Source organism: Oncorhynchus gorbuscha, linkage group LG18 (genome assembly GCF_021184085.1).
Source record: "Oncorhynchus gorbuscha isolate QuinsamMale2020 ecotype Even-year linkage group LG18, OgorEven_v1.0, whole genome shotgun sequence".
Taxonomy (NCBI): domain Eukaryota; kingdom Metazoa; phylum Chordata; class Actinopteri; order Salmoniformes; family Salmonidae; genus Oncorhynchus; species Oncorhynchus gorbuscha.
Window position 1 is genome coordinate 24089424 of NC_060190.1, and position 15816 is coordinate 24105239.

At 41.6% G+C, this 15816-nt stretch overlaps 2 protein-coding genes across 2 annotated transcripts; both read right to left on the minus strand.

Annotated features, from left to right (window-relative positions):
• Nucleotides 1-757: 757 nt before the first annotated feature.
• LOC124003886 (D(1B) dopamine receptor-like) lies at nucleotides 758-4563 on the minus strand. The gene has a single exon (XM_046312518.1). The coding sequence runs from the start codon at nucleotides 4313-4315 to the stop codon at nucleotides 3008-3010; it is 1308 nt and encodes a 435-aa protein (XP_046168474.1). The 5' UTR covers nucleotides 4316-4563; the 3' UTR covers nucleotides 758-3007.
• A 2163-nt stretch (nucleotides 4564-6726) lies between these two features.
• otop1 (otopetrin 1) lies at nucleotides 6727-14036 on the minus strand. Its single transcript, XM_046311873.1, has 6 exons — nucleotides 12922-14036; nucleotides 12483-12619; nucleotides 11692-11750; nucleotides 11350-11480; nucleotides 9311-10227; nucleotides 6727-9035 (listed from the first exon to the last, which is right to left on the minus strand). The coding sequence occupies exons 1-6, from the start codon at nucleotides 13298-13300 to the stop codon at nucleotides 8865-8867; spliced, it is 1794 nt and encodes a 597-aa protein (XP_046167829.1). The 5' UTR covers nucleotides 13301-14036; the 3' UTR covers nucleotides 6727-8864.
• Nucleotides 14037-15816: the final 1780 nt, after the last annotated feature.

The following is a 15816-nucleotide window of genomic DNA, read 5'->3' on the forward strand; positions in this document are numbered from 1 at the left end:
GGTTGGTTGGGAGGGCCTGCGATGGTGGCATGTTTAACAACTCTGAAAGGAGACCTTGAACAACACAATGGTGCAACTTTTTCCCAAAGACCAAAAGTATTTAAACACTTAAGCATTTAACTGTATTTTTTGTATAGGCCTATTAGCAGTATCATATAAATAGATTTGAATGGTATTCTGCTTATTAACTAAGAACTTGTTAAATTAAAGATTGCCAATTTCAAATACAACATTGTTTTCCCACTAGGGAATAAAACACAAAGCAGTTCCTTGACTAACTCCTTGTTACTCTGAGGCTGTCATAATATGGACACAGTATAACTGTTCCCTTTCATTCTATGACAACAGTTGCCTGACGACTTATCCTGAATTGAATTCTGAAGCTCTATCGATCGCTCAAACATACATTCAGTCTGAAACTGACATCCTGGAAGTCGCTTATGTTGACTTCAAAATGAGCGGTGTTGTACAAAACAAATTCGTCAGCAATTGGATCATCTCTAACCAATCTAACCAATCAGAGTATCAAAGCTGATAACATCATCATGTAGGCCGGCTCTGGCCCAACCCAAATGATCAGAATGTGTTTGCATTCTACAAGATGTCAGGGTGGAAAGCAAATCCAGACTCATCATGAAGAAGAAACGCTAGTGGGCGTGGCATTTGGCCAGAGTGATGTTAGATGGGTAGTCAGGCTACAAGAACAGTGACCACTAGAATAAATTGAGTCTCTGCTCGAGAGTATTTTATTGCAAAATGGTGACACACTTCACTGTTTGGATGGCAGTATACATTGAATATCATCTGTACATTTTCAAGATATGTAAAGTAGCTCAAATTAAATGAAATCAAGCTGACCATGGTCCCACTGTGGAATTTCACACCAAGATTTGTATTACCCCATTGCACATAATTGTAATTGTTGATTCATTTGTCTACATAGTATGTCATATCACGTATTATGTGATCTTGAAAAGCTGATTGTTAACTGGGAATTGGGGAGATTCATAGAGCTAAACCCACATGGCACAGACGTCAGTTCAACATCTAGTTTTGATTTACATTTGGTTGAGTTGTCAACTAAGGTGAACTCAGCGTGAAAACAAAAACAGAAAATTCACCATGTCATTGGCTTTAGGTTCAAATGTGGGTGATTAAAAATATGAAATGCCCTTATGTTTATTACTTGTTGCAAATCCAATCAGTTTTCCACATTCAACGTTATCACATAGATTTGTGGGGTTGAAGTGACATGGAAACTGTGTTGATTCAACCAGTTTTTGTCAAGTGGGAATTAGCTTTACGAATGGTGTTTGGTGGACTTCTTAACATGGATGCTGTATGATAGAGAATGGAGAGTGGTTGGATTTGTGTGTCTTGGCCATTTTTCTCACCAAATAGAGAGGTAGAATAGAACATCCCTTAAGGTAAGGCACCACAAACTGAAATTACATTTTTTCATCTACCTAGCAATTTGGAGATTTTTTTGTTGTATTTTAGTCCAATAATATTAGTATTTCTAAAATAGGTTGAGGAAAATGTATATTTTCGTTAGTTTATCATACTACCATCATAAGTTATTGAATTGTAACCTGCTTTAAATGTCCATACATCGATCATTGCAAAGCTCACAACATTGAATCACACATAATTTAATAAAACCCCATTTCATAGACAATATTACAAACCGGACTGTATGTAGTAACTTATTTTGAAGAGATGGTGATTGGGTCTAAATAATGTAGGTGTTTGGCGTTTCTCATGGGCACACATTGGTTGAATCAACGTTGTTTCAACGTAATTTCAATAAAATTACCTTGAACCAACGTGGAATAGATGGTGAATTGGTATCTGTGCCCAGTGGGTTGGTAGGCTAAATTCAGTCTACTTGTCTTTAACTGCCATTTGCCGAAAGTCAGACTCTTCCCACATGCTAACTCATTTTTTTCAGCCTCAGACGCATCTGCATTCACCAAATTGTGTGTGGTTATCCTTAGACGTATTCTCCATACTTATACATAGGGAATTGCTGATATGTTGTCAAATGTTTCTTCTCGATTACATTTTCTTCTGAAAAATGAGCCAATATTTATTTTACATTACCGATCCTGGAGTTTTAACAAAATGAAACCAAAATATTTAGGCCGACTTCATCCAGTGTCCAGAAAAATTGATTTCCGTGATATGCAAAATATTTAACGAGGCCACCCAATTTGCGTATTTTAATAAAATATTTCAGAAAAATATATACATAAAATTATTATAATTGTGTCCACATTCAACTGTAGGGGGGGTTACCCTATTAGGGTGTGGTACCTGGCCGTAAGCTTGTCATACTTGGTGTTCGCCATAATCACTCAAAGGAATTCCTAATTAGCTTTGGACCGGTGTGGGTTTATTATGGATAAAGTCAAGCCTATAAGAGGTCTGCTGCTGCAGGAGCATAATTCGATTGAGAATGCTTTGCCTACTGTGCAGTTACTTCAATACGTGGAGAGCAGGGCTATTTGTGTGTGTGTGTTTGTTTGTGCGCGCGAGACATCAGAGAGCGTGTAAGCACTTTTACTATTTTGGCCTCATGTAAATTAAACATTTTGTAATCCTTTAACATTCCCCTTGTTTTTAAAATGATATTGCACTCTTTCCCAGAATAAATAAGGCATTTACACAACTGCATGTGGCTACACTGCGCCTGTATGGCTTACCATATTTTCCATAGTATGGAGGACGGTGGTCCCACTGTCATTGACCGGATAATGATAAGCAGTCATTTCTGAATACCATCAAGGGTAACTTGTACCAATTGGAGCAACTGGTTTCAATACATCTGCTGCTCCAAATACATAGAAGCTATAACTTTTAAAGATCATAAGAATAAACAAAGACTGGTGTCTTCTCTTATAAGACACAAATTTACGTCACTTTTCAGCATGGGACAACAACACCACACCTCACATATCTGATTGAAGCAATACATCCTCTTACGCACGAGGTGAGACAAGTGAATTCAATGTAAACCATTGGGGGTAAATGGTGTCATCCTGTCGATGCTAATCTCTTCCTCACAGTCGTCCAAGTCACAAACGGAGTCGGTGCCATTTTCATTGTTGTGAGTTAGCTGTGATATCCTGTCAAACGTGTCCTCGTGCTCAATGCATTCCACTACGTTGGGGATCATATTGACGTAGGCATTCACGATTTCTTTATGGACAAGTGTGTCCTGGTTGTAGGAGACCAACTCGTTGCTAATATTCACTGTTTCAACTGGTGTGCTGGAGCAGAAATTACGACAACCCAGCAGACTGGCAAATGCTTTTCTGAACTCTGCGTTAAAAGCGTAAATAATAGGATTCATGGATGAATTAGTCCAGCCAAACCACACAAAGACGTCAAATGTTGTCTCGCTGACGCAGGGGAGACTTGCATCTTGGTCAGTCTGTGGTTTGTCACAGAATGGAACTATGCAGTTCAAAATAAAAAAAGGTAACCAACAACACACAAAAACACCCATAATGATCGATAACGTTTTTAAAACTTTTGTTTCCCTTTTAATAGATGTTTTCAATGTATTGTGGTGTTGGCACTCGAGTCTGTTGGTCCTGCAACTTGTGGCGTGCTCTGCCGCGCGCTCTAGGGACGCTATAGTCCTGATTTGGATCTGAGCAATCCGATAGATTCTCGTGTACGTCACAATCATAATTGCTACGGGTATGTAGAAACTTATTAAAGATGACGATATGGCGTATTCTCTGTTGAGACTAGAGTCACAGTTTTCTTCTACTTCACCCAAGGAGGCGTTATGCGCTCGGACTATTTCGTCTTCGCTGGCTTTGTGCCAGTTCAGTTGGACTGGTATGAATGAAATGAGAACAGACAAAGTCCACGTGACGCTTATCATCACAAAGGCAACTCGTTGGGTCATTTTTCTCTCGTAGCGGAACGGACTTGATATGGCCCAGTATCTATCCACGCTGATAATGCAGAGGTTGAGGATAGACGCAGTTGAGCACATAATGTCAAACGCCACCCAGTAATTACAAAAAGTGCCAAATGGCCAATAACCCGCCACCTCAGCCACAGCTTTCCATGGCATCACCAGAATTGCAACGAATAAATCCGACACAGCCAAAGAAACGATGAAAATGTTGGTCACTTTACTTCGTAATTGCCGAATTCGTAGCACGGCAGAGCACACCATAAGGTTTCCCAGCAGTGTCCATAGGATGAGCAGTGAGAGCAAACAGCCCGTCACTGTCCGGATGACCAGTTCCTTTCCACCGTCGGATGTTCCCTCCGATTCGGTCGAGTTCCACATAATCTCCCCAAGAGATAACGGAACGGAGTGGTTCTTATGCACTGAGTTGTATTTCGCAGGGTTCTCTGTGTCCTCTCAAGTGGAAAGCCAGTCCATAGCGCCATGCGCGTCTGAGGACGCAGTAGTAACCAACTCACGGTGCTCTGTCGTCCCTTCGTCAGCCATTCTATTTGAAATAAATATACAAACAAAGGATTTGAGATTGCTAAGTGAATTTGCGACAAAATGTGTTGCATCCCCGCTGAACCGAACTGGGTGTTCGGTGCGCCAAAAGATTGAAGCGCGTTGGCGACCGCATGTTATTACCTCGCGTGTCGTCTGACCTGCGTTGCCAAAGTAAGACAGCAGCACTGACAGCACAGCACTGAGGCTATTTTGAGTTCGTGAGCGCTTTGAGGAGGGAGGGAGTCCCCTGAGCCAACACACACACAACACACACACACACGCACACACACACACACACACACACACACACACACACACACACACACACACACACACACACACACACACACACACACACACACACACACACACACACACACACACACACACACACACACACACACACACACACACACACACACACACACACACACATACCAATGAGCTTTCTATTTGGATTATATTTTTGGATTAGGTTGCACACTCCAGTTGTAGGTTCCTGTTCTTCAAAAGCAACAATCCAATTTGCAAAATGTAGGCATGAGTGAATGTTTTTTTTCATGTAAACTCTACTTTGCTATAAACAGTGAAACACATATGGAGCATTTCATTGCTGTGGGGATAATGAATAGTAGTATCCAGGGGTGCTGTCAGTGGTGCTGAAATTGCACATGAGACAACTCTCCCTCAGGAATGCGAATTTTACGCACGATACTTCTTTTAGAATTAGCCTTTTGTGGATGGAATTGTATTGTTAATTGACGTTGTTTGTGTGAAAACAAACATTGCATATAAGTCATACATTTATTAAGGTCATCACTAGACTACGTTGTGAGCAATTGATAGTACAGCTCTCTCCAAATTATGCACGACACGTTTGGAGTGAGCGTGATGTTTTCAGTTTAATTTCAACTTCAGGCTAGACATCCACTCTCACACTCGACGTGAAAGTAGAAACACAATAACTCAGTGCACTCAGTGCAACATCTGCAGTTGCAGTGTATCCTCTCTTGCGTTGGCAGATTCCGTCCATTAAACGTCATCTTTATTTTTAGGTGTGTCAACAACATGCCTGTCAAATCGATCTGATGCTCCATCTACATAATCTCTCAGCGTCCTGCAAAATTCTGTCGAGTAAAATCTAGGATATGTTATGTCGAATTCTGACATGATTTACTTCTTTCATTCGTGGGAATTTGTGCATATGATGATCAGTCTTTTTTTTAAACTTTCACCTTCCTTGAATATAGTGAGTGAGCGTTTACCAAACAAAAGAGATTTGTCAGCCCCTGTGCCCTACCTGCACAGTGTCAATCAATGACAAAGATGTATACAATTTGAACATTTTAATGTTAACTATTTATAATAGGCTAGCATATGCTTATCTATAGAGCATGAGTTATATTCAGATAATACTCTGCATTTGAAATTATGATTGACATAATTCAGATAATAAATAGGCTATATACCAATCATTTGTAAAAAATAAAAAATAAAAAAATAAAACTAGGGAATATAGTCACAAATGGTTTTGAAATTATTTAGCCATTTCATTCCAACAAACAATGGGACTAGGCTAACTGACAAAAATGGGCGATCGCAAAATTTTAGATTCGCTGACCTAAATACAAATACAAATTCAGATTCGCTGAGTTGAATACAAAGATAACATAGCACGCTTGGAATTGGGCAACAACCTTTGCAATGTATCTGATTCCGAGGTTTTATGCACTAACGCATAGTCCGCTAGAAAGTTAACATTTGTCGCCACCATGTGGCCAGCTATTCCACCAAGACGACATTTTTAGCAAGTTAGAAAATGGTTACAAAAATTCAAATAATTAGCAGGATCAACTGAGACTGGGGGTGAGAACTTTAGGCCTATATTCCCAGAGTTCTATAACGAGGCAAATTGATTCATCTTGTTTCCAAAAATATGGTTTTAACTCTTGCGGTGAAAGAAGATAGCTTCTGCTATTTGAGCATTGCGCTATGCTACATAGGCCTATGTGCTCTGATGAAGGGGTCCACAGTGAATTGATTAACTTTTAGCTAACATGCAAAGATCGAACGAGAGAGACCAGGATCCCCCACCAGCAGTGGGTTATAGGACCCATGCACGTACATATGTTTTATTTGAGTTATATCTTCATAACTTCACTGCAGATAATAGACCAAATGTATGTCATTTCTTTTAACTTAAAATGTCCGTTTCTCAATCATTTTTCTTACAGAGCCAGGAGCCTTTATGTACATTCACTTTAATCTACGTTCAGATATGTACAGGATATAGTATTGGTGCAGGTTTACCAATAAGCATTGACCACAGATTGGCACGTACAACTGAAAACAAGTACAGTAGTTAGCACCAATGTAGAACTCACAGTTTTCTGATAGTCCCTACAGCCTAAATATGTTGTCCAAAAATGAACCATACAGTAGCACTACATTTCACTAATTCATCACAAAATCGATCAACAACATCACAGGTTAAGATGATTGTCAATGCTTACTTTTCAAAACAAAACATCAATCAAGATACTTGGTTCAGTTTCAGAGTTGTTTCAGTTTAAAACAACATATTTGCTTTTTGGAAAATGCATGTCAGTCAATACAGTATATACTGATCTGTGCAAATATTGTATTGTTTCCCCTTTCAATAACATAATAACCGCCCTATTCTTCTGCTGTTTACCAAAACAGTGGCAGGGTGGAAAAAGAACTTTGGTGTTGTTTGAACTGCAGATTGTCCCTTTAAAATGCAGAGTGCATACTTAGTCTCTTCACCAACATTATGGATCGAGAGAGCAAATGGGGCACGGTGGCCAGTTTACGGACACTTTCAATGGACATTCTCCATTGAGCATTTGTTTTAGTCCAGAACTAGACTTAATATGGGTCCAGGGAATACATCAGTGTGGATTGGAGCACGCTTCACATACTCCCAGGCGGTTTCTTAGTGAAATTGAGTTCCATAACAATTATTGAAATGTTAAATATATTTAAGGAAAACCACATTTCAGGTTCATTAGAAGAAGAAAAGATATAACTAAAAGAAAAGCAGAGCTACTAGCATTAAAGATCAGTCAACACTGTACAGCATTCAACTGAATGTGATCGTCATCAAATATACACGGAATGATGTCAACAAGTCAGGATCGAGAACAGTCAATACAATGAGACGTTTGCGAAAGATCGTGAGAACTTACAGTCCAGTGTTCATTTGTTGGAGATTCTGAGAACTACAGTCCAATGTTACAACGAAGAGCAATCAAAGTCTAGCGCTGCCCTATACTACAGTACATGTAGGACTCTAGAATGTGGCCAGCCAAGTAGTTCAAGTGTTTGACACAGAAGTATTGAGTTTCCTGTGTATTTTTCCGACCACTGAGAACATCCTCCATGACACTGTGCATTTGAAATATACATAAAAATGGCAACACACACACACACACACAAAAAACCTTTATAAGGCTTTTACAGTTGCACCTCATCTTTACAATCCAAAGTACAGTTCTTATGTGACGTTGAATAATCGAGACCGAGAGAGCTTCTTTGGCTTCTCTGTGATGTTGGAGTACTGCTGCAAACACAGTGGTGTGTGTGATATCAGCACAACCGGGGATGAGGCCCACGAGTCTCACCATGATACGGGATTTGAAAAATGAATGTGGCATGGCTTTTCGATATAAGTTGTTTCACTGCGCCATCTACTTTCATCGTGTATCATCACTTATCATGCTCCACTCTCATGATGCATTCATACATAGCCTGGCTTACATCTGTACTAGGTCTGAGAGGCAACTCGACGCTAAACTATTACATACGCGTTTTAATAACGCATTCAACAACAATGTGATTGAACATCAAAAGACAAACCCAAACACTTGTTATAACAGAGACCTAAATTCAAATGTCAATTTCACTTGCCAGTGCAGCAACACACAACAAAGCAAATACTATTTGAAATCTTTCAAAGACTTTGGCGTTTTGGGTGAGCCTCCCGGGGCGGGGGGGATCAGTTCTTGCACATTTGGGGCTATTCCATTGGTTACATTGTGCCAGGCCAGCTCAATCAAGCACAGCTAAAGTATTTGAAAGATTCCGAATACTATTTGAATCCAGGGTCTGATATCAATGTAATTTGTTGTTTATATCTGGTGCTACAAAATGTTTCCGAAGATGCATCGCTACAAGGGACATCTCATCTAGTATAATCCCCCTACACTGACATGTTTCAATGCTTATTTAGAAGTCTAAAGTACATGACAAGAGCTCCTCCTGAAAGGTTGACCTGTGTTGCTATTAATTTCCTCTATGGAGCCCTTGGTGACAAGTGTTCTTGTGCATGTTGCGTCATCTCGTCGGGTCCCTCTTCGTCTTGTCACACCCTTCGGAAGACTTCGAAGAGGGAGGCCACAGAGTGCATGCGGTAAAAGAGGTTCATGGGCACGGCAAAATTGAGAACTGTTGTCCATATGGTGAAGCCAAACGTCTCCTGCTCCAGGCCGTTGTCATACTGGGGTCTGCAGCCGAAGGCAGGAAGGATCCAGAGCTGCAGTGAAGGAGATACCAAATAAGGTTAAACTTACCTTGTTGTTGTTTTTTTGTTTTGTTTTTGTGTGTGGTGAATACGCCTTGTATTTTCATAAACTCACACACAATACATTTCCCTACTGAAACATTGCATTGAAGGTAGAGAATAAGAGTAGTTAGTAGGGTATGAAATGGGGAATCCTATGTGTTTGCGAACTAGTTATGAGACAATAACATCAATGCTGACTATTGTCAATAAATAAATCATAAGTTTAAAAAAAACAGCAAGCTTACTGAGATGTTGCACATGAAGAGGAAGACAGCGATGTTCTTCAGAATCTGCCTCTTCTTGCTCGGGGTCTCCGCCACGTTGCTCCCGGCGTGCAGGGGCACCGCCGAATGTTTCCGTGAGCTGAATGTTCCGTACACCTGTCCGTTCTCCACCTGCTCGTTCTCCAGCGTGACACAACCCTTGTCTGGGTTCTCGTACGCCCGGTTGATGATGCCGTTGTAGGGCGGAGCCAAGGAGGAGGTCACAGAGAAGATCTCCGGCACAGGCCCCGCCGCTTCAGCGTCCTCCCTCTCACCGTCCTCCCGCTGGCGGTAGAGGGACTCTATGATGAACAGGTTCTGGATGTACTTCTCCAGGACAATGAGCAGTGAGTACATCAGGTTGGTCCAGCGGTAGCTCGGGCTGCTGCTTGAGGCTGCCACAGCCACCACGCTGCACCAGGACATGAGCCAGGAGCCCACCGACGATCCGAATAGGATCTCTGTGTCCAGCGTCCGCGAGGGGTTCTTGGTGGTGTCCATGGGCATAGGGTCGGCACGGTATATGAGCAGACCCGTGGCCCCGGCCGAGCACATGAACACCAGCATGACGATGCCGTAGCAGTAGAACATTGCGATGGCTGACTCCCGGGTGTCCACCGACTCTTCCACGTGGATGATGTAGACCACCAGCACGCCGATGGTGCTGGCCAGGGCGACAAGACCCAGGATGGGGCCGACAACCAGCCCCTGGGTCCTGGTAGCCGGCCTTTTCCGGTTGTACTGGAGGTTAATGCTGCGCCCTATGTTCTTCCACATGACGAAGAGCATTGCAGAGACAAAGATGTGGTACTCTATGTTGAAGGGGTATAGGTAATAGAGGCTGTTGGAGAACATGGAGCAGGCGCTGGTAGTGCAATTACAGTGAGGCTCCATATCCACTGAAACACATTAAAAATAAACAATATCTTGTCAGTTTCAAGCACAGTGAAATCCCACTTCTGCAACCATAATGTACCTTACAAAACAGTGGCCTCCAGTTTGTGTATACAAATAGACTACACAGAGGATATAAACTCCCAAGTTATTCAAATATAACCAAATAAATTATGTATGACAATAAAGTATATTTCAAAGTTTGTTTGCATGAAGCCAGTTGTTTTCTTTGTGTCTTATGTAACATAATGAATCAATTATGTGCCATCAGAGTCTAAAGCAACAATACACTTTAAATACACTTTTGAATTGACTTTAGAATTCAGATATTTACCAAATGAATTGGTCTGGACTTGAATATAGAGAAAATGTCCTGTTTGGGCCTCCCAGCTCAATGTCCTAGTCATTTCAACTTTGACAATCCTTCATGTACCAGTGGGTGGTCTGATAAATATTCCCACAACTGCTCTTCACATGTGTGATGAGGATCATCAGGTTGGTGGATCAAGTATATCAATCAACCTTCTGAACACCAAAATACACAATTCCGCAAAATGGTATACAATGACTTCCAGTCTTTCCTCAAAATAATGCTTCCCTTTGTACTTGAAAGCCCCTACCATTTGTACTACTCTTTCCTAGTGCTGCCCTCTAGAGACTGCTTTTAAAACTCAACCCTGAAGCACCACTATCTCTACCCACTCACGACCCCCTCCCCAAAGGGTACCACTACGGCCCTGCTCTCTTTAATTAAAAAGGGAACAACAGCGGCACAGTCAGCCTCACAGTCGGCCGGATATGAGGGGGCCGGTGGAGCAGCCACGGCTTAAGATGTATCAGTTACTGTAATTGCAGCGCCCTCGGGAGCAGCCCGGCCTGGGACAAAGGCGTCTGAGGTCGCTAGAGCTGGGGGGGTGGTGGGGGCCAGCGACCGTGCATGTCTCGTGAAACCGAAGAGAGAGGCGTTCGACACAAACAAGACCTGCCGGACTGCCTAATCCATCCCACTTTCCCCTCCAACCCCCCTCGCACCCCTGTCTTTCATCCAATGAAGTGAGCTTCTCAAGTGAACTATTGTCCTTTTTTTCTTTGGGTACAAGCAGCCACTCGACCCCTGGTCCCCTTACCTATGGTGAGGTTTACATAGCCCAGGGAAGAGAGCCTTCTCTTGTGGTTGTTTAGGAAGTGCTCAGCCTCAGACATCACACCGTTGCACCACAGTAGCAGGTTGGTGAAGACTGCATGGATGACGCCAAATCTGAGGGAAACACACATGAAACAATATGATCTTACATTGACACTTTAATTTAGTACAATGTTTATAACAGGATAAATAAACTCATCAACTGTTTTATTGAATTGCACCAATGAGAAATGGACATGAGCATAACCTAAACATACCTTAGGCTCGAGAGGCGTGCATGGGTTGTGACAATCTCAAAATACTGGTTCATTATATTTCACAATACCTTTCAAAGGTCTCGAAGGTCTTGATGACGTCCTTGATGTGAAACCAAAGGAAATGGACCTGAAACAAAACTCAAAAAAATGATATTTGTATCACAGCACTGACAAGACACACTATATAATACATTTTTAAAAAACAAATAAATAAAACATTCCATTTCTGGTGAAGGCTTTCATTTGGACTGTGAAAATGAATCATCAGAATGTGAAGGCCATATCAAGCGACCTCTCAGCTGATGGATTACCTCTGCCTGTGCTACATTAGACTCCAATAACATGGACAATGACAGGATTATGTTGTACAGACAACTCTCTTTCTTGCCTGAGTAACAAAGCTTACATTATTCCACTTCAAGACAAAGCACTATACCTGTTTAAGTGGAATTGTGATACCATTAGTCAATAACGTTTCAAACAGAGCAGCCAGCTTACCTGTAACACTTTACACATTTAAGAGGACAAAAGGGGGTTTATTCATGGTTTATAAGCTGTTCATTGTTACTTAGCATATGTACCTTGCAATTGTAGGCTCTAATAATACATTGGTTTAAACTGTGTGCTTGTCATTTAGCTGCTTGGCAAATACTGACCTTATATGGCTGCACTGTCAATACTGACAGTAATAATCAATAGAGCATTCACAAGCATATTATTAAAGCAAGCACCAAAATAACAATCTTTAAATGAATAATTAACCGTTTATAAATTACAGACCACTCTCTAAATCCTTGAAAGTATAGGCAATCATGAAAAGCGTGATCAAATTAACATAGAATGGGGGGTTGTGTCTTACCTGTGCTATTGTGTGAGTTGCGTGGATGATAGGGTATACCCCTAGAACAGCCGACACGCATGATCGATAGCCCACAAAATAACCAATTCGGAAGGCATCCATGATCAACGAGAGGAGCGCAAGAAGAGTTAACCCACCTATATCAATGAAACATTCGTTATTATGGGGCTGCATGGAAACGGGAAAACTATGCAAATGAACCATTAATTGCTTTTGATGTCAATAAAATGTTTAAAAACCAAAAATATATATATTCGGAAAATACGCCACATTTAGCTAGTTTTGAGAAGCATTAAACTATATAAAACATTGTAGATATAATATAATACCACGTTATTCCTATGGACTAATAACGACCTCGAGGTTAAATAAATACATTCGCAACACCATTTTACGTAAAGGAAAGAGTAAATCTTCCAAACATGCGTGTCAGCTTCACCTCTTATCCAACAGGTAGTAGCATGCACATCCTTTTCTGGCTGTAAGTTACTCTGCCTGTCTCTGCTCACGATGTACCATATCATCCATATCAGCTGGAGGATCATGAGGGTCGTGATAAACGACAACAGGTGCTCTTCCTTCACTGATGCGCCATGGTGCGCAATAGCCAGCATCAGCGACACGCCGATCAAAAGTAAGTTAGTCCCATACTGGCCGCTCAGGATCTCCGCGTTCTTCTGCGGGTAGTCCTCAGTCAAACTGACTTTCAACTTGGTGAATATTTTCTTTTCTCGCTCTGAGCTGGAGGACGAGGTAGTGGAACTGTGACTGTAGGACTTATTTAAACACATAAGATCAAGGCCTCCGTGCTCAACCATGGCGCCGAAATCTGTAACATTCGAGTCAGAAAGTAAGAGCAAAGTCAAAACTGTGCGCTATAAGTGCATTTGTGGAAGGCCACGCGCGCAACCTGTTGCAACAAGGCGGGGACGCAAATGGATAGGAACTGTGCCAATTGCATGTTGATTCAATCCAAAGACGGTCTCAATTGTTTCGCATGCTTTCAGTGTCCAGTTTCACTAACATGGTGTGTTTGATGAAACATATTGTCACCCTGGACCATTTAGCTGAAATTAGGCTCCTTTATAGCGCATCATATACCCTCTAGCTGTGTGAATTCAGATTAATAGACTGAGTTTCAGCCATCGGTGACCGCCATCCGTGGTCCGGTTGGACCTGTCACACGTTTTTTTGCTAAATTGGTGGACTAGTAGTGTCAATCTTTCACTTAATCTACATTTTAAAAAAGTGATCATGGAATAACTTAATCCCCCAAAAGCTTTTTCGTCAACGGATCCTCGTTTTATAGTCGTTGCCAACTAGCACTTCTATCCACGTCTCTGAAATCCGTTTTGAGGGGTTATCCCGTGTAAGATAAAAAAGAAAACGATATTTGTCAAACCACTTTGGCGAGGTTTTAGGGGTATGGGGCTAAGAGTGTTCTCAACACTCCAAATGTGCTCGTACCCAACCGCCCCTCAGTCCAATAGTCCGTTAACGTGTACCTCCACTTGCCTTGTCATGGTTAAGAACTATGCTTTCCAAGAGTGAAAAAAACTGAATCGGATTTCAATGGTCGAATTTACAATGGCCCTTTTTGTAAATGGATTTGTTTAAGTAGGAGGACTCATCATCAATGAGAATTGCCCCCCCCCCCCTCTTGAAATGAAATCGTCTTTGGCAACATCTAGACCACTAAGGGGATTGTTTTTTTTATGTGAGGGGGATGTAAGTCAAAATTAACCTAGTCAACTTGTCGTGCCCCCCCCCCCCCACCAACACATTTATCCAATGCATGATAACATATTGCATGCAATAGGCTATCAATGAGTGGTAGATAGTGTGAGATACACTTAGTGAAATTGGTACAGGTAGGAGTAATGGTTTAACAATGGGAGCCATTATATTTCAATATCCTTCGGGAACTCTGGGAAAATCTGACCGGGGAACCCCTGACCTAGATGTTGTCCCGAGTGGTTTACACATTTTACGCATGACTCCAAATTCCATTTGGTGCTTTTTATGTTGCCATAGCTGCAGTTTTATAGGCAGCAAATTATACTTTGACCAGGGTGCATTGAATAGTGCTTACAAGAGTGGCGTAAAACAAATACAAATAATGATCAATTAGCTCATGAGATAGATTGGCGCAGATCTATATCGAAACTCAATACTACTCTACATGCCTAATCAGAACTTCGTTTCCGTTGTTGTATTTACACTCATTGTTTTGATCATTGCAGTCAAAGCATCAGGAAATAAACTCGTGGACTCAGTTGAGGTGATCATCAGCGCAAACCTTTCTGAATGGGAATCCTAATCGGAGATGACACCATGTCGTTAATCATTGCTCTCGATTCCTATCAGTCAAGTAAACACACATCCATTAAATGTTAATTCCATCAACCTGATTTATTCTGTTTCGGTGCATTTCAAATTGATTGGAGGCGGTCATTTTGACCAGTGGAGCGCGCGCGCATGCATGGTGGGGTTCCAACTTCCCTGTGCTCATATTAAACCAAAGATAGGCCTATTTAGGTTTGAAACTTCCCTTGGATCGACGGAGTCGGGTGTTTTCGATTCTAGGCCAGCAATAGTTGTTTATTACAGACCGATAATATGCAGGTAGACATTTACACTTGTACCCATATACAGGTTGAATATGGCAGTTTTGGACACTGATAAGCTCCTAAATTGGAACACAGTGGCTGTACAGTAACATGCTAGAAATGACATCAAAGCTCAGGCTCTGCACGTCACAGCACTGGATGGGTTTTGACTGACAGCAGTTCTGAACTTGAGCACTGCATGCAACAAGAAGTTGCCCCCATCCCTCCCGCTAATTAAGCAACTTGAGCTACTCGTTTGTTGTCTGAGTGAGGGACTAAATGTATTTTTTAAAGATGAGACGTTGAGGATGATGACAAATAACACTATGATGTCACAAGCAAGCCAAACACCCGAGCCCAAATGTGCACTACATATTTCCATATGAAACTCATGGCATACAGTATCAACGTTTATGATCACTATGATGTACATAGTTACTTACGAGACGACATGGCGTTGTACTCTGGGTTGTTCTGAACAGAATGAGCCTGTTTGTCTACTGTGATGAAAACGTGCCGCTGAACACACACCTAATGCACACGACTCCTTTCTATACACACAATTACGATCAGTTTCTCTGAATTGCCCCGTGAAAGCCTAAACATTAGGATTGTACTTTATAACTTAGCTAGTCATGTTAGCACTAGAACAAGCTTTCAAATGATGCCCACCTAACCCAGATTGCGTTTTACACTGAGTGTACAAAACATTGACATAGACTGAC